The 19,581-nt window shown below is 36.8% G+C and overlaps 2 protein-coding genes and 1 pseudogene across 5 annotated transcripts; 1 reads left to right on the top strand and 2 right to left on the bottom strand.

Moving 5' to 3' along the window:
* Positions 1-2,195: 2,195 nt before the first annotated feature.
* On the bottom strand, positions 2,196-3,491 carry LOC144648850 (melanocyte-stimulating hormone receptor-like). Its single transcript, XM_078508296.1, is given in 3 exon segments — positions 2,196-2,658; positions 2,660-2,797; positions 2,799-3,491. Coding segments are annotated over 3 exon segments (1,044 nt in total). The 3' UTR covers positions 2,196-2,445.
* Positions 3,492-5,240: 1,749 nt separating this feature from the next.
* LOC144650693 (adenosine receptor A2b-like) lies at positions 5,241-15,982 on the bottom strand (annotated as a pseudogene). Its single transcript, XR_013570171.1, has 2 exons — positions 15,641-15,982; positions 5,241-7,273 (listed from the first exon to the last, which is right to left on the bottom strand). The product of XR_013570171.1 is annotated as an adenosine receptor A2b-like (transcript).
* On the top strand, positions 15,390-19,355 carry LOC144650698 (beta-2 adrenergic receptor-like). Of its 3 annotated transcripts, none has more exons than XM_078510429.1 (2): positions 15,390-15,615; positions 16,075-19,355. In XM_078510429.1, exon 2 carries the CDS (start codon positions 16,165-16,167, stop codon positions 17,197-17,199), a length of 1,035 nt encoding a protein of 344 aa, XP_078366555.1. In that variant the 5' UTR covers positions 15,390-15,615; positions 16,075-16,164; the 3' UTR covers positions 17,200-19,355. The 3 variants fall into 3 exon arrangements, with proteins under 3 accessions (XP_078366555.1, XP_078366553.1, XP_078366554.1); XM_078510427.1 differs by having other exon boundaries at positions 15,991-19,355; XM_078510428.1 differs by having other exon boundaries at positions 15,393-15,436; positions 15,991-19,355.
* The last annotated feature ends 226 nt before the right edge of the window (positions 19,356-19,581 follow it).

The following is a 19,581-nucleotide window of genomic DNA, read 5'->3' as shown; positions in this document are numbered from 1 at the left end:
CTTAGGAAGCATAAATATAATTGCTGGTGTTTGTGGGAGTTTCTTGTCAGAAAAAGCAAAAATTAAAATTGATCACAAAGACTGTAATTTAGGAAACTTAGGCTGGATTAATGGAAAACCGCGAATGGGGAATGGCATGTCTCGTTTACGAAAGTTAACACTTTATTTGGTATATTAACATTCACTTTATTACAAACGAGTATAGGAAAGTAAAGCAAGAAAATGGTTGTTCTAAGACTCCCTTCTCCACGTGCAGGTACACATTCAATTAAACGGCAGACAAATGACGAAAGAAGGCAGCGCATGCAGATTCTAAACTTATGGGATGGGATTCAATTATTTTGCCTTTCAATTAGCAAATTACGTACTCAAATGCATCTAATTTTTTCCTAAACAAAATCAGTTTTCTTAACCTTGTGCAAACATAAAATCATTGAGAGGAACTTGTTTTGTTTTTCACTGGCATAAAGAACACTATTTTAGAGGATCTCAATGGGTTAACCGTTAGCCGTAAAACGGCCAAAAATGTAGCCGTTAGGCGCAGAAATTGGAAACTTTTTACCGTAAAAAAATCGGTCAGTAATTATAAATAAAGCAGACTAGATCACTCCATCGTCCCAGAATGGTCATATAAGACCTAAAATATGCTTTTCATTAATGGAAATTAACTTTTAACTTTTAAAAACAATGAAAACTAATTTTTAACTTCTGTTTACCGTAATGGAAATAAATTAACCGTTCGCGGTAAAAAAGCCAAAATTTTAACCGTTAACCGAAAATCCACCACCCCATTGAGACCCTCAATTTACGGTGTAGGTCCGCTGGTGCCTCGGCTGACACCAAAACCTATATATCTTTTAAATAAAGGACTAATTGATTGATTGATTTTTAATCAGTAACTAAAAGCATTTGTTATTTTGGAAACGAAGCGGCGTTTACAAAAGCGAACTATGTGAGACGGCTTTTTGTTAATAACAGTTACTGCCTGACACCAAGCCATGTTGTCCGTGAAAAGCGTGTCGGGGAATTTCAAATTCAACTTTTAATAAATGTCTTTGCAACTCTTAGTCCAGCAACGTAGTTGTTTTGGTTAGAACTAACATTCAGGTTATCTAAAACGGTAAAGAAACAGGCTTTAGGCCAACCCACCTTTAGAGAGGAAGGGTCTTTTTTTCTTTTTTTTTATATATATACACGAACTCGTCCACGTTTTAACGAGTTTGTAGGAGCTCTTCGGTGTTTACGTGTATAAACAAATTGATTGATTGATTGACTGATATACTAAGAAGTATTAAGCTCAGAAAGTTTAGTAAACAATTTCGCCTTGTAGGAGCCGTCTTCCGGACTATCGCCTTAAGACAGAAATCTTTTGGAGTGCGCCGATACTCGCGGGATATTAAACTCAGTGTGCAGAATATAATTTTAAGATCAAAGGGTCGTTCACCGGCAAATGCCCCTATTTATATCACTTTCCTTTTTGCCGTCTCAAAGTGAAAATATATCAAATGCAGATCAAAGGATTCGGCGCCTTTTGCGAAAACCATGATGCCAAGGGCAACAGGAGAGGACAAATAAAACTAAAGCCGGTTGGGCGCATGGCGCGGTCCCATTGGAATCTCTTGCTGTTTGCAACTTAAACAATACATTTTCCCACAAGTCTTGAGGACGAAGAATCCGTCGCAGCATCGCTCGAGGAATTAGTGACAGTCAAATAAATACGACCATTAAAACCTTCATTACCAAGCTAAATAAACACTTACAAAAATCTGTGCTGTTGTGGCGCGCAAGACGACACACTCTCATGTTAAATTCCAAGGAGGTCGCAAACTACGTTTATGTTACTTAAATATAGGGTCAAGTTTGTAAAAATATCGACATATAACATTAACTCAATTTAATTCGTTCCAGAAGTTTCGTATAGGAGAAGCTCAACTACGATATCTCTATAAACATAGAACTCTTACCATATTTTTGCCAACAATGCAAAGTCCCAGAAGTGTTTCATTCGCTCTCGTTAAGAACTTTTGTTACGCAAAGGAAAAAACGTTTGGCTTAGAAATTCTGTACCGTATTGCAGGCAAACACTTAAGTCAAAGTCCCATTTTCGGTCCAAACGGGCCTAAAGGACTAGTAGTTATCTGAAGTCTTGATTATTTCAGGTTAAAGCCAGTTTCAATTTTAGCAACAACAACAACAACAGATCAATGACCAGCTTTTTATGGTGTTCTGGCATCGGCTGTTACTGTAACAACGAAAAATTGTCAAGTTTTTCGCTGTTGTCACTGGAACGTACGATCGACTTGGTAAATGTTACTCAAAGAGCAGAATCAGTACCGGCTGCACCACCCAAATGTTCTGCCGCTTTTGGTAATCAGCCTCTTTCTTTCGTTCCACCGTCTCTATGTGCTTTTTTTTAACACGCTAGATAAATGGCCAGTCTGTCTATTAATAAATTTCGTTTGAAGGAAGTGGTTTGAGAAATATTTGTTCCTGATGTGTCTTAAAATCGGTGAATGAATTGTTCAACTTCCACTGCAACATTACTTGTTTTAACGCACGGCGAAAATCTTTCTTGGCCAATGTGCACAGGACCGGGTTTAACATCGGAGGAAAAAAGGCAAGAAATATTAGCAAACGTTGCACACAAACTGGCATAGGAGGAACTCTCTGAAAATTCCATGTAATCATCAAGCATTGCTAGGAAATAAGGCAACCAACAGCCGGCGAAAATCACCACCGTGATCAACAAAACACTGCGTCCTCGCCACTCATGAAGAAACGATCGAGAGGGCTGCTGGAAGATTCTTGCTCAATTGACGATCACTTTTGTTGCGTTTAAATGAAATGTTAAAAATGCGTCCATAAATATAGCACATCAATAACAAAGGCGTTGCAAAGAACAGCACGATGCAAGCTAGGCTATACTTTTTGTTGTGATCTTCTGTTATGTCTTCATATTCAGTAACGGCGATTTCATGATGTAGGTACCAAGACAACTGGATCAACGAAGCGATTAGTGAAAATAGCCAAGCAGTAATAATGGAAACAAACGCTCGTCGTTTCGTTACAAGAGCATGGTATTTCATGTAGTGAATTATAAAAATATAACGATCACAAGCGATGAGCAAAACATGGCAAACTGAAGAGATGGCGGTGAATCGAATAAAGACGGTGGAAGACACACACACTTTTATAATACCCCTCACCAAACAGATGACGAGAAGAGGAATTCCCACCAGACCTGACATTAGATCTGAAAGTGCCAACGAAGTAAGAAACATATTGGTAATTGTTCTCAGCGTTTTTTTCTTGTAGATCATGAAGATTACGAGGCCATTAACCGCAACAATCATCAGGCACATGAAGGACAAAGCTACGATCAACGACGCAGGAAGGAGCTCTGTTTCTTCAGGATCTGTTTGGTTGATAGAACGGCTGTGCTGACAACTTGTATTGCACGTGTTGGACGATACATCAAATAACCGAGGCATTTTTCAGGTTCTTTTTTCTTGAATCTGGCAATATAAGTTCTCTGTTTTAGCACGAAGCGGATTTTCATAGGTAGTTGCTGATCAAGCGATAGTGAACACTGGTAGAAGCCAAATTACCATTTGTCATAAAACGCTTCACGCATAGCAGGTGATAAAATTTATTCAAAAATACAAGAGTGTGTTGATGAAATTAAATAACATCCTGCGTTAAACATAAACTTTGTTTTGCGCCAGATGCACTGTGTATTTATAAAGCAGTAACGATGTTTTCAGTTTTCTTAAGTCCGATCAATTGAACTTGATTTTCTTGTCTAACCAATGTTAAGGAAAACATTTGGACGAAAGCGAAGAAATTAAACGCGGAAGGACGCTTTTCTTTCATCAGAAAGACTGTTATGAAAAACATTATTGAGACGATTACTTTTAGAGGATATTACATGTAAATGTCAACGTAACGCGAACAAACAAATTGTTAACTTCCTAAGTAAATTGTATTTTTGTGTAATTTTATGAAGTTGGCGGCTTTTGAATCAACACTAAAAAAATAAATAAAATGCGCACTTTTTGAATTTCCTCGCTGCAGATTTTGTTCACCCCACCGTGCACGACATAATTTTTTTTCTTCTAGAAATTTGACTTTGATCTCGTGTACGGATCAGGTGTCATACAACAGGAAAATTTTGTTTATAATTTACATGTCAATAAGAAGACCTTTCAGAAGGTTCACAATAAATTGGGTAGCTTTATTTATTTCCCTGTCCTTAGCGCGGCTAAAGAAACATTGCATTCGGTTGAAGATCTTACCCAAAATAGCGCCATCATATTTGTGCTTGTGCTCTATTTAGTCTAGTGGCTGGGAAAGTTTTTAGCGATATTGAAATACAACGACTAGAATCTCGTACTGCAGTGCTGCTTTTTACGTACGATTTAATTTCCGGCCAGCCTGTCGGTGTTCTCACTGCGTTGTTGATGGCTTAAAGATGCTGCACGTACATTTCTTGACGATAAACGATAATTCAAACAAGAAACAATACATCACTCTGATTGCGATTCAAATTCGTTCTGAATGTGCTGAAAGCAGTGAAATGCATCAGGAAGCGCGGGTTTGTGTGATCATGGACTGTTATCCTCCATGAACGAGGAGTATTCACTGCAACGCCGTTTTTAGGTGGCTCAAAAAGATGTTGCCGGATTCAGACTCATTTTGAAACAGATCCAAGTTTTGCCCATTTAGAATAAATTACAATACGATTTACTTGCACAGTAACAACGCATCTGAAGCAACCTTTTCACTTTGTTTATTAGACAAATTTGTTTGTTTTGTAATTAAAATGCAAAAGAAATTCGTGTTAGTGTTTGCGTGTTCTCCAAAGAAGCAATGATTACTTTGGGTGTTTATTAAGCGCGTGCACTGTCATAAAAGGAGCAACACTAAACATGATGTCAGATTCTCCACGACCGAGAATTCTGAGTAATAACGAAAGAGAATGAGATCGTCCCAGTTATATTTCAGTGGTGGAGCTTTTTGCCGTGGAATAGGCTAGTTTCGAATTACGCTCCACTGATCAGAAACAAAGGAATATAGTCGAGGTTCAGGGGAATAATTTGAATTTTCTTTTGTTTTATCCCCCTCAACCTCGACTTCACTCCGTTGATTAGGATCAGTAGAGCGTTATTCGAAACTAGCCTATTGCAATGTTGATGACCTGGGAATCTTTTCTGGAGAATCTCGTTCTTTTCAGGCTTTCTTTTAACTACTTAATTGAAAAATAACTTCGCAGTTCATATTGCTTATGTTTTATCTTCATATTTATACAATTGTAAGATACTAATGATCTTTTGAAGGGTAGACACATATATGACGTCACTGCGTGTTGTGACTCGCGCGCCTGGTCAGTAAGTTCATAGTCCAAATAAGTCTAATCGGCAAAGTTAACTAAGAAGATCCCTTAGAAAACCATTGAGTAACTTGAATACAGCTAGTTCGAGAAAGTTTGTCGAAAAAAGAATAAAAGTGCACGCGACCAAACCAAAAGTTGATCTGGGTATTCACTTTTACAAGTTTGTATTTTTGCACGTGAAGATTTTGCTTTTTCTCTTGGGGGGGGGGGGGGGCGGCTTTTTCAGTAGCTTTACTTTTACTGTCGTATGTCTTTGTAAAGTACCTTGTTTATTTATTTATTTATTTATTTATTTATTTATTTTGCCACACAAACAAAAAATATAATTATGAAGAAATAGATAATACAAATCAATATACAAGATAATAATTAATATACAAGACTACAATATAATATAAGATTATTTAAGATAGAAACAAAATGGCAAGGGAACCTTATCAAAAACCACGGGGCTTGTAAGCTTAGGTTCCCTCACAAGAAAAAAAAAACAGATGACTGGTTTCCACGTCTAGATCTGAAGAGAAAGGAAACGTGCAAATTCGCGTTTCTCATGTCGCCACCCTTATTAGTATTCAGCACGTGTAGCAGCTCTATACTTCTACTTCTCGATCTTGTCGCCTGCACTTTTTTTGACAACCTTTCTCGAAATTGCTGTATACAGCAAATGGCTGTTCAGAAGGCTGTTATAAATGTTTAGGTATCAGTAAAAAGGTGGTTTCAGACATGCCTTAAAGTCGTGAGAAAATCTAGCGAAATTTGTTCTCGGCGTGCATTAAATTTGACAGATAATTTCTTACATTTCCTTTTCAATAGCATTTCTTTAAATGCTTGACGGAAATCTTTCTTGGCTAATGTGCACAGGATTGGGTTCAACACCGGAGGGATAAAACCAAGAAATACAAGCAGACGCTCCGCCCAAAGTGGCATAGGAGAATCCTTTGAAGACGCCATGTGATCATAAAGCATCACCGCGAAATACGGCAACCAACATCCAGCGAAAATCACCACCATAATTAGCCAAACACTTCGGCCTCGCCACTCCTGAAGTAGCGATCGAGAGGGCTGCTGAAAAGCGTAGCTCAGTTGACGATCAGTTTTGATGTGTTTGTAAGAAATATAAAAAATCCGTCCAAACATACAACACATCGTTAACAGAGGAACTGCAAAGAAGAGCATGATACAAGCTTGACTGTACTTTATATCAATATACTCTGTTGTTTCTTCAAATTCAATCAAGGCGGTCTCATCAAGGCTGTACCATGAGAGCTGAATAACAGAGGATGCAAACGACAACAGCCAAACAGTAGCAATGGCGACGATCGCTCGCCGTTTCGTTACAACAAAATGGTATTTCATGTAGTGAACTATAAAAATATAACGATCACAAGCGATAAGCAGAACATGGCAAACTGAAGAGATGGCGGTGAATCGAATAAAAATGGTGGATGACACACAGACGTTAAAAATATACCCCGCTAAACAGATGAGGAGAAGAGGAATTCCTACCAGTCCTGACATTAGATCTGAAAACGCCAACGAAGTGAGAAACATGTTGGTAAGTGTTCTCAGCGTTTTCTTTTTGAAGATCATGAAGATTACGAGGCCATTTACGGCAACAATCATCAGGCAAGGCACATAAAGGACAAAGTTACGATCAACGACACTGGAAGGAACTCAGTTGGTTCAGAATCTTTTTCGCTTCTTGAAATGTTGTCTCGGCAACTTGTATTACACGCACTTGGTGATGAATTAAGCAGTTGAGACATGCTAAATCTTGCGGGTTTGATTCTTGCGATATAGTTTCCCTTTCTTTCACATAAAGAAGACAGACTGATTATGCAGTCGTTTCACTGCCACAAGTCATGTAAACTGAACTAGCGCCTGCGGAAAGAAACCAAATAAGCATTTGTCATAAAACGCATTACGCATGCGAATGATCAAATATATCGAAAGGAAAGTGTATTTCTGAAACTAAATGACAACCTGACGCCAAGGAGAGTGGATTTCGACTTCCGCTAAGAGAAAAATATACAATTAACGACGTGATCATGTTTTTCATTACGTGTGCTAGTTTTCACAAGTTCTACGGCGTCAAGTCTGATTGGTAGTCAAAACAATTCTCATGAGCAATAACAAAAATTAGGTAAAATAAAACGGCGAAAAAAGGAAAAATTGAAATCGAAGACGTGCTGCACGAATCATGTTTCAACGCACCTGCGCGAGGCTATTATTAGATACACAGTGGTACTAATCAAAATGCCTGTTTCGTGTAAGATGCTATTACAAATCGTATCGTACGCGAGCACAAGAAAACTTCTAAAGATGAGAGAATTCGCCAATGAATCAATAACAGCACCTTGATATTATATAGACTCTGTTTTGAATTGTTAAAAAGAGCTTGCAGAGATCTAGAAAATTATCTTCATCTAGTGAATCACAGTTTGATTTTTAGCTGCTCACATATATTCCACTTGGAAACATACATTATATTTAAGTTAAGTGTATGTATCAGTAGTATCGAAGTCCTCTTGAGAATAAAGTTTTTTTTTTTATCAAAAATATTATTTACACAGGAAGTTAAGATGAAATTGAATGCCAACCAAAGTGGCACTTTAAAAGAACTAAAGTGTTGTATTTGTGTATTTAGAGTGTTGACTTTTGAAAACTTTTATTTAACTTCGGCTGTTTTCGGATTTCCTTTTTACTTTGTTAATTCACGTACACGGCTTAGTAACGTTTGGGTAATGGGAAAGAAGTTTTTGAAGTTCATATTGTCTTTCGGCAATCTGGCAATTATATAGTTGTAAAGCAAGCTTTTATCAGTCCTCACCTGATACTAAGAATATCTACAGTATATATTTTTTTTCATTTTGCGTAACACACTATGGCGCATGTCGCAGTGACACGTCCCAGTGTGCCAGAATTGGACGTGTCCCTGCAGCATGTCCTTGCTACATTTTTGTGTAAACATGTTGCGATTTTGTCTCCGCTACATGTCGCTGCAACGTGCCTCTTCGTTTGTCAGCACTTTAAAGGCTCACAAAACACGGGGTTTGACTTTTAAGGTGATTCCTCAGTATTGCATCGAGAATCCTTACTGCGCAGAATTTTACGTCTAAATAGCGCACGCACATTAACAAAATGGCGGCTTTTTCTATTAGGCTAAGGTGGGGGTGGGTGAATTCTCACTTTGTCGTTCTCAAGCACGGTGACCTTATATTTTTTGCACAATTTTGGTGTACAAATTATCCCCCCCCCCCCAAAAAAAAAAAATGGACGCGTGCACAAAACCCTTAATGACCTCAAAACAACGACTCAATTAACGTTTTGAAACGATGTTGTTTGAAATTGTGCGATTTTTCCATAAATCGTATTTCGAGCCTTTCTACGTATCAAGTTTTTTTCAACTATTACTTTACAAAACTTTGCTTCCAGCTACTGCAAACGTGGACCGGTGAAATAACGCGCGTGATAAATACCAGTATTTCGATATATCTTTTCTTTTGCATTTCTCGAAAAGGTGCTTGGTAGAGATCATTCAGGGAAAGTTTCAAAAAAATCGTTCAACAAATTTTATTTCTGAGGAACCACCCTAATATACATCGCAACCTCAAGGAAGATAAGTAAAACTTTATTAAGTCTCCCAATCAGGGCTTTTCAGACCTAAATCAGTGTACAGAGATAATTAGATAAATACAAATATTTGATAAAATACCTAAACAAGAAATATTGCATAGCTTGAAAAAGTAAATCTCCTATTTAAAAAAAATCGAAAGAGAAATTAATCAAAGAGAAATTCTCTCAGAACTTTTATTGAATGTATGTAAACCGTCTGCTACCGTGCGTGGCAAGGAATTTAATTGCCCTTGTATATAATACAGGCACTGTTTGATATTGCTACACCAAATTGGGTTACTCACAAACGCTAAAACAAATTTTTTTTGGATAAATCGTTGCTAATCTTTTGTCGCTTGTATATAGGCACTGTTTGGCTGGGCAAGGACACAACAGCTACCTAGGAGCCATAATGAGCAGCCAGCAGTTAAATATTGCTTAAAAATCTAGTATTTTTAAACATTATACGACAGGTACTCTGGGTACCAGAGGATTTTGCGCATGAAAACCTTTGACACCCAGGGTATACCGCAGGTGAAGTATAAAGAAAACCACGTAAAAGTCTTAAGAAAATTGAGTAACATTTGCTCCCGGTACACAAAGGACTACGTCATGAACAACCCATCTTGAAAAAAATGGTAACTTTTTTCAAGTTTGTCATTCGTAACCTTTCTTAATCTTTTTCATTCAAAGCAATCCTTGGTTATTTTTGCGTTTTTGTTTCTCCGTTGTTGTTATTCTTTGTTCGAAAATTTTATTTTGAATTTCCCTTTAATTTAAAAATTATCAGAAAAATGACTTAATGTACCGTGACATCGCTCCTTTAAATTAGCCAAATGGTTTCTTACATTACCTTTGGAAGAGCATTTCCTTCAATGCTTAACGGGAATCTCCGTTAAAAAACGTCAGTATAACGCGGTATTGCCGGCCTGCATTTTTTTCTTATAAGGAAATGGATATTGCTACAACAAATTGGGCTGCTCACGAACGCATCAACAATTTAATATTTTTATACGATGAATCGTTGCTAATCTTTTGTCGCTGGCACAGATCAAACAACTTTCACTGTCACTTATTTATCCCTACAAATATTAAGTATAAAAGTGAGCTCGATAAAGGCGAAGAAAGGCAGGTAATTATTTTGAATTACATTATTTTACTTGATATTACTTACTTTACTTTAGCTTCTTATTTGTTTTCGTGTTAATTATTTGAATTTATATATACTTTTTAGCTTTTTAATAAATTGAAGATTATTCCTTATTATTCCACTTTAACGCCATTTTAACATATTAGGTCAAGAGAACGCGCAAAATATGAGCCGGTAATACACTGTAGAACAAGGAAAAAATACGGACAGAAAGCGGAGCAACAAAATGGCCGGACTAAACGGTCTAAACCTTGACTTGTCTGCGTCCTCAAGGCTTGAAATAATGGTAAAATAATATATTCCTTATTCGATGGTTTAACATATAATGTGCGGGGACATTTTGCTCATTGCTAGCATTTTTCATCGCCCTTACGGGGCGCATTTAATAATAAGCGACTTCGCAAAATATCCGCGCGTATTGTATGTTTAACCATCGAATAAGGTGTACATGTATATATCTGTTACTTTAACAAACCGAATCCGCACGTCACCGGAACACCGGAACACCCCAAAACACTACGTCAGCGAAATGTAGGTAAGGGTGAACGGGTGATGGTTTATGTTCAAGCTGAACCTTGAACAAGATGGCGCTGGAAGTGGATATCATTTATTCCACAGAATAAATTTTAAAATTCTCAAATGTAGCTTGACTTAATGTTACTGCCCTTGGTTTGCTGGAGAACATGGCATCAGAGGTTTGAGAAACTACAGAAGTTTTGTCATTGTGCGGCAGCCACAATACTTTTAAGCGTAATGAGACCGAGCTAAGTCGAGTCGAATATTGACAAAACTATATCGTTGACAGATTGAAAAATGGTTACATACTACTTATTAACCGAGGTGAGGTCTACGGTCTCAGCCGGGCCGTGTGCGGCGCCGGCCCGTCGGGCTGTTCTCCGCCGGCGGGTTGTTTTGCCTTAAGCACTATTCAGGTTTCAGGACATGGAGGTCTCGCTCTCGCTCTCTGTGGCTCTCTTCGTCGCTCTCTGGTTCGGTTGTTTCTTTTGGAAGTTTTTGTCGGCATTTTCTGTCCCCTCGCTGTGCTTTCTCACACTCACCGGCGAGTTTTCTTGCCCGGTCATTACAGAATCCCGCTCAGTGCCTCGCGCGCCTATGTGCCGTATAATAAAAGGATTTATTGCCATTCGATAGAGACTGCTGTTGCATTCGGAACTTAAACAGGAAAGATAGTTACCGGCTGGACAAAGGTAAAAACCACATTGCTGAACAGATAGCTAAAATTGAAAAGCCTTTTTTCACTCGTAGGTGAATTTCAAGGAATATCTGAACGATGAAGAATTAAGAAGTCTTAAGCTGTCCGACCCTGGAGCGCCTTGATAAATTTTCAGCTTAGTTTTCGTGCTGTGTAGGCATACTCATCAGTCGTGTTTTATTAGAGGGTCTTAATGGGGTTAACCGTTAGCCGTAAAACGGCCAAAATGTAGCCGTTAGGCGTAAAATTTGGAAAAATTTAACCGTTAGACGTAAAATATGTCAACCGTAAAAAATCGTTCAGTAATTTTAAATAAAACAGACTAGATCACTTCATCGCCCCAGAATGGTCCTGAGACCTAAAACATGTTTTTCATAACGAAAATTAATTTTTTAACTTTCAAAAGCAATGGAAATTAATTTTTAACTTCTGTTAACCGTAAATAAATTAACCGTTAGCCGTAAAAAAGTCAAAATTTTAACCGTTAACCGTAAAAGCCACCACCCCATTGAGACCCTCTTATTATACGGCGGCACTTCATTGTTTACGCATGCATTAAAAACTAAATAGAGATCCTTTAGGTGGCCTGCTGGCGACGAGAAAAAACAATTTAAGGCAATAGAGATCGGTATCCTGGGAAAAGATATTCTTTAGGATTTATGTTCTCATTGGGCGACGCAGCCAAAGTGTTTGGGCATTGTCTTCGGTGTTATCAGTAACAGTATAAATACTTGTGCTAAGTTTCTTGGATTGTAAAGCTGCATATCCATAGCAAAATTAAGCTGACTTGTTTTTATTGTATAAAGGTTTACAGGTTCAGTTTGTCAAAGCAAAAATTAGTCTGTCAGTGACAAAACAAGTGAAATTGTTATTTGACTTTGACGCACTCTGCTTACGTACCAAATTCGTATCTCCTTAAAATAATAACTACCGAACCACCAAAAATTAAGTCAGCAACCAAACGGGGGCCCGAACAAATTACGTATACGTAAAACAATGAATAATAGATTTTCCACATTTTCTTTCACTTAAAAGAAGCTTTCCCGCCAAGTTTGTAGGCCCACCTGCTGCTCCATTACTGTAACAGCAGATGCTTTAACGCGCCATCCAAAATTTTGTTATGTAAATTTTTTCTTTGCCACAATATATCGAGTAAGTGTATAAGTGCCATCAAAAATCCCTTGCAAATTTGTATAAAGCCAGGACAAATAACCGACATTTAACAGCACGTAAACTCGTCAGATTTTCACGAAGATTTGTCGATTTTTTTTTATCGCTATTGCTCTAAACTATTTGTGGATGTTTTGATATTCGAATTTTTGTTTTGGTTTTCGCGCGTAGCGCTAACAGAAAAATATTTAACAAAACAAGCTTAAAACGGATTTCCATTAAGCAAATTATAGGAATATAGACAAAGCCTAACAGTTTTATTAAGGGGGTCCTTTTTAACTGCAGATCCAGAGCAGCTGCTAAGTAAGGGATTGCTGAAGACGGTATTTTGTGGTAAGGGATTTTGAAGCGTCCTATATGCCAAATGGCAAATGTTATTTGGGAGAAAATTTAATTGCACGGGGCTAGCTAGTACCAGTCCCAAAACGCGTAGAGAACTGTTAGAAAGGAGATAAAATTCCGGTTTTTCACGAATCAGAAGTAACATAGCCTTCCTTTTATAACTATAAAATGGGTAGAAATCAATATTTTTTAAATAAAAAAACGTACGGGTATTTTGTTCGCAAGATGAATCCATCAGAAAAATGAAATGTGTTTATATTTTAAAATCGTTAATTGTGTTTTGTTCTTGTTTATCTGTCGCATGATCTGATCTTTAGTTTTGTTTCAAGAAGTCCTTGCTTGTCACGCATGAAAATTCTCAAAGCTAACGTCATAAAATTTACGACGTTAACTAAGGAGAAGAAGTATTTCCACCTTGAAAAAAATCTTACAGTCTTCCATAAGTTAGACGACGAGCTGTTTTACAAATCAATTGTTATCGTTGTATCATGAGTTGATTTTGCCTTTCAAACTAGATTTCTTCCCAGTATATATTTGTAGCTTTACAGCTTGTTCTTCTAGTTCGAATTTTTTTTAACAAAAAATAAAGATTATCAGTTTGTAAGTTTGAATGAGTTCGAAGAAAGAACAAGAGATCTCGCCTTTCCATGCCTGAGCACAGCAAAATTATTCTATAAAATCTCAAAATTATAGCATTTGATTTATTCCTTGGTAATTATTTATTTTATTTTTTTATTTTATTGTTTTTTATTGATTTAAGTTACAAGATATAAAGATTACAAATATGAAGATTACATTGTGCTAGTGTAATTAATAACAATGTGCTTATAGACAAGAAAAATAAGTTAAAAACAAAAAAAAAAAAAGGAGAGAAAGAAAAGAAACAACAGAGAATAAAAAAATACTGAAAACTAAAAGAAAATTGTAACAACTCAAAAACAAATCCTAGATTTACATATATCACAATGCGTACACCCACTCTCGTAACCATATATTTAAAATATCACAAGTACTTTAATTAGTTTCTCCCATTTCTTAAGATGTTTGTCTAATTTGTTATTCTCCCTAGCAATATGAAGCTCAATATTATATATACGTCGGGCTCTTGCAATAAAACCTGAGAGATTTGGCAAGTTCTTTTGGCACCTCATAGAATAGATATAATGTTTACCCAACAATAACATATGGTTAATTATAGTAAAGTCATCTGCACTGTTAAATTTCCCAAAAATTAAGTCTGTCTCTTTCATTGTATCAATGCGGATGCCATTATCTCTTAATTCTTATCCAGGATTCGGAAGATTTTGCACAGAAGAAAAGTAAATGCTCAATAGATTCTGCTTCCTTTTGGCAAAAAGTACACTTAGATGAGTCCACTATGCCAAGGCGAAAAAGCTTTTCATTTGTGTAAACAATATAATTCAAAACTTTGTATTGAAATTCCCTGATTTTTGATTCTAATGTAGTACAGAAGGCTAAGGAATAAACTTTCTCCCAATCAACAATTGTGTCAGGATACTTGTCTGCTAATTTCATTTTAGCAGAGGGCGGAATCTGTTTTTTCTCAATGAAGGATTGATATACTTGCTTCGAAGAGACATCTAAGATTGGCACAGAGTTATCATTTTCCAGCTTAATAGTTGGTGAGTTTGGCAAAGGTACAACTAATGACTCATCGCCAGAAGCTTTAGCAAGAGCACGCCATTCGGTAGAGATTGAATTTACAATGCTCATAAGAAAAAATCTCTGTTCTGGGGATACTAAAGGCGAAATAACATCACGTGAAAAGAAATTATTTATAAAAATCACATCACATTTTTTTTAAAAAGCCACGTTCAATTAAGTCCTTTCTATACAGGGACATTTTTCCAATACATAAAAACTTATTGTTCCAAATAATCTCGTTTAAAGCATCCTGAGATGAGCTTGGTTTCTTGCCATTTAGCTCCGTCCACGCATCAAGACATTCTTTATAATAGGCGATTTGCATGATGGCGTCACTTGACTACAACTACCAGAATCCTCCGCTTTGTCTTTTTGTCATTCTTATTAGAGCAATTGTTTTTCAAACCCCACTGGGAATTCAAAGTTTGAATAACAAAGGAAAGGCGAAATGAATTCTGGTATTTGTAGTCAAATGACGATATCGTGTAAATGTGCTATAAGCTGGTAATTAATGCAAATGACACTAAATAGTAAAAACAAAACAAAAAATAATATTTTCACCTATAATAAATAAAAGGGACATTGGAATCAATTACCTTTTAAAAAATTGTGAAACACAAAACCAAAGAAAGATTCCCAAACATGATACTAAAAGAATCTGCTTTCTTGAAGGTTTATTTACATTATTTATGAAAGTGGAAAAAATTTGTGAAATTATAGACATTTCTTGAAGAACCTATTTGGAAATATATGACAGCTTCCGTCCAAAACAAATAGATTTTATCTAATTCTTGATGGTTCCATACGTCTCCATAGCAATGATTTCTCAAGACGACAAGGCTAATTAGCAATATCCAGAGAATTATGCTGTGAAAACTCACGTTAAAAGGTAATATTAGTTGTTTCACTAGTACCATTGAGTGCGTATGTTAGGAAGACATCTGACTATTTGAGTACCTCAACCACACGGAGACTTTTAGATGCGCTTGTCTTAACCTGGCACCTGCATAGCAATATTCAACTTCATATCATTGCAGATAATTATGCTGTGAAAACTCACGTTAAAAGGTAATATCAGTTGTTTCACGAGTACCTTTGAGTGCGTATGTTAGGTAGCCATCCGACCTTTTTGAGCACCTTATCCAAACGGAGGTTTTAAGATGCGCTTGTCTTAACCTGGCTCCCCCATGGCAATATTCAACTTGATCATTGCAGTGAAGCATGCTACATAAAGCTTGAAATACAATTCATTTAATATTTTTCTTCGCTGCTGTTTCTGTTGTCATTTAATTGTTGGCTCGTACCGGAAAAGTAAACAATACCCTACCGCGCTAATAAAAGTCCTGTGTGAAATATGATTCTTGTGTATACAATAAATGTGTTTTGTATACTTAGGATCATCCACATTTTATTAATTCTTATCTTAATGTATTCCATCTCCAGATTGAACATTTAAAAGCGTTTTCATTTAGTAGAATCTGTGGCATTGGTGCATGTAACTGGATTTCCGCCATTTGTCGTTCACAGGAGACTAATCAGAACAGCTGCCTGCGCCGAAGGAACATTCAAAGAAGATATTAATTCAGTTTTTGGTTTCTTCATCAATTTTTCTCACCTATGGCATCGCTCAGGAGGTGTAATGCGAGCTGTTTTGGAAACACATCAAGCAATGAAACTGAACCTGATTCAGAAAACTCACTTCTTCCTTCGCCACTCATTGTACTTTTGTGCATCATCGGCCTGCTGATAATTGCAGTCAATGGTCTTGTTATCGCCTTGATCCACAAAAAGAAAACACTAAGAACAATTACAAACATGTTTCTTGCTTCGTTGGCGCTTTCAGATCTAATGTCAGGTCTGGTAGGAATTCCTCTTCTCCTCATTTGTTCGGTCAAAGATATTGTCAACGTCTGTGTATCTTCTGCCGTCTTCATTCGATTCACCGCCATCTCTTCAGTTTGCCATGTTCTGCTCATAGCCTGTGATCGTTATATTTTTATAGTTCACTACATGAAATACCGTGTTATCGTAACGAAACAAAGAGCAACTGCTTCAATTATTACTGTTTGGCTATTTTCCCTAATAGTTTCGGTGATCCAGTTTTCTTGGTACCTATATCATGGAATCGCCGTTTATACTGAATATGAAGACATAACAGAAGATCACAACAAAAAGTATAGCCTAGCTTGCATCGTGCTGTTCTTTGCAGTGCCTTTGTTATTAATGTGTTATATTTATGGACGCATTTTTCAAATTTCCTGTAAAAGCAAAGCAAGTGATCGTCAACTGAGCAAGAATCTTCAGCAGCCCTCTCGATCGTTACTTCATGAGTGGCGAGGACGCAGTGTTTTGTTGATCACGGTGGTGATTTTCGCTGGCTGTTGGTTGCCTTATTTCCTAGCAATGCTTGATGATTACATGGAATTTTCAGAGAATTCCCCTATGCCAGTTTGGGCGGAGCGTTTGCTTATATTTCTTGCCTTTATTCCTCCGCTGTTAAACCCAATCCTGTGCACATTGGCCAAGAAAGATTTCCGTCGTGCTTTAAGAGAAGTCGTGTTCGGAAGGGAAGCAGTACGTCAATATAATGCATATTTTCAAGTTAGCAGCAATCGTTCAACTGTAAGGAGTGATTTAGCATTAGAATCGTAGTATGGGAAAGAATTTGAATTCGGAGGGATTTGAACCCATGAACAAATTTAGATCTACGAAGAACATAAATGGTCAAAAAAACACGATTGATACCTATACCCATGTGATATAAAGTTTGACAGGAAATAAACTCGTTCTACATTTTGCACACCACTGTTGAGATTGAGTTGACATTTCAGAATGTTGTATTCACTGAAGTGATCGTTTATGAGTGGTTTTAAAACAAGCCTTTAGCTCAAAAACTGTCAACACGCTTGCTCGCTACAAAAATTTATATTCTACCACTGATGAATTCAAAAGGGTAGAGATTCTGTAAGATAGGGGCTTCGTTTGTCCTTTTTTCTCCTTCACGAAAGTGCTTCCACTTTTTGCTGTAAACCTGCAAGCGTATGCGAGTCATAGAACAGAAATTAAACCCCCAAGGATTGTCCTCGGTTCTAGTTTGTTATATTGTAATAATTCTGTGCTTGATAATTGGGCAACTAATTGCTGTAAAAGAATGAACTTAGCCAACTCGGCGTTCGCCCTCGTCGACTAATTTTCTAGCCTGATATTACGCGCGATATATATATTATATGGGAATGAGGGCTGTATTTCAATTTATCATAATAATGCGTTTTTTTTGATTATATTATACTCAACAAAGTTATATCATGAACATTGCTGACAGATGCTTATTTTGTCAAATGTCTTTTATTTTGACCAATCAATTGGCACTCCACCGAGAAACAGACAAACGATAGCGTCACATCTTCGAATCGAACAAAAAAGCTGCCTTTGAAAGTCTAAGCGATAATTTTCGTATAAGTTTTAGTTTTGTTCAATGAATTCGCCACAACAATAAGTTGATATTAATACTGCACCGCATACACCGTACAATTACAATGATATTGCAGTGGTTTTTGCACCGTATAATTCAGTTTTGCATTCTGTACCCTCAATATCTACCCGTCATTAACTAATCAAAGTCCTGAAAAATGTTGTTGAGCACATGCAGGGTAATTGTTGAATATCGATCGCAACTTTTCCCCAGATTCTTATTTTACTTTTTTGATGTATGCATAAGTGGTAGACGTGAGATAATTGTAGCTTGGATCGTGAAATAGGCGCTGCTTCTTCAAAAAGCAAACAACGTATAATACCCAGCTTCCGACTCAGTAATGCAAATAAGGTTAAGTGTAATAAACTGAACGTAATCTTTGACGTCTGCGTCCGTCCGCCGGTGAACGTATGTCTCCGTTTACGATTCTCTGGAATAAGCCATAGCACAACAATATCTAGGAAATTAGAAAATCATCTGTTCTTACTTCTGGATGAAAAATGATCCATTAACTTGAGTAGCCAATTCACTTTAAAGCTTTCTGATGCGCTCATTTCTGAAAACTTATCTAAAACTAGCATCTGCAAAATATTATCCACCTTGCGCTTCGGATCGATCATGCTATTTTCTAGTAAGAAATATATCACTCATATTATATTTCCTTTGCTGTCAAAGTAATGTGAAACGATTCTCTTTAATCAGTTACCATATCGCATTTAAGTCTAGCATTTACGAGAAATGTTCGGGTTTGAATGTGTTTAGCATAACAAATATCACTCGGAACTGTCTCGGAAGTGCCAATTTCAGTGTCATAATATATCCTGTGTTCAGAGTTGTCACTTAAAAGCATTTCCAATTAGGTGTAATGTTTTAGACACTGTGGCATCTGTAAAGGCAAATAATGTCATAAATTTGCCAATCCAGCGGATGTTCTCGTGGTTTCTTTATTAAAGTGCTTCGTATCATTTACATTACGCTCTACAGAACGTGTTACCAGAGCTGTGTCCGTAAACAGTGTAAACCGCAGTGCTGTTTTCTTAAAGTGACTGTGCCACGGATTTAAGCTAAATTTAGGCATGGGTAATGACCATCAAATTCGTTGAAATATAAAAATAACCTCTATAACAGTGAAAAAACATTTCAATAACACACCAAATACTAAAAGAAGATACGGATGGCCAGAAGTGATGAAGATTGAAATGGATTGCGATATGGGTTTTTGAAATATTGTTGGGCTGAACAGTTTTAAACAGTTTTAAAAGTAAATCGTGTTTGCTCGTAACTTTTAATTATATCGCCCGGGAGACACATTTGGTTGCAATGAAACTATCATGGGTTTTGTCATTTAGATCCATATAAGTATTTTTTTGCAAATATCAAGTTTCATAGCGAGTATTTGGCAAGATAACAAACTTAACTCAGTTGTGACACAGTCGCTTTAAAGCAGTGAAGCTTATCCTTGATACGAAGACTCACTTCTTCAATCTCTATTTATTGTACTTTTGTCGCTCATGTGCCTGCTGATTGTTTCAGTAAATGATTTCGTAATCTTCTTGGTTCAT

This window comes from Oculina patagonica, chromosome 4, assembly GCF_052425735.1.
Source record: "Oculina patagonica isolate OP01 chromosome 4, crgOcupat, whole genome shotgun sequence".
NCBI classification, from domain to species: domain Eukaryota; kingdom Metazoa; phylum Cnidaria; class Anthozoa; order Scleractinia; family Oculinidae; genus Oculina; species Oculina patagonica.
The sequence above is the reverse complement of the archived record's forward strand: the minus strand, read 5'-3'. Positions and strand labels throughout refer to the sequence as shown.

Excerpts from the sequence above, each read along its gene's own strand:
- LOC144650698 (XM_078510429.1), top strand. The coding sequence starts at position 16,165 with ATGGCATCGCTCAGGAGGTGTAATGCGAGCTGTTTTGGAAACACATCA.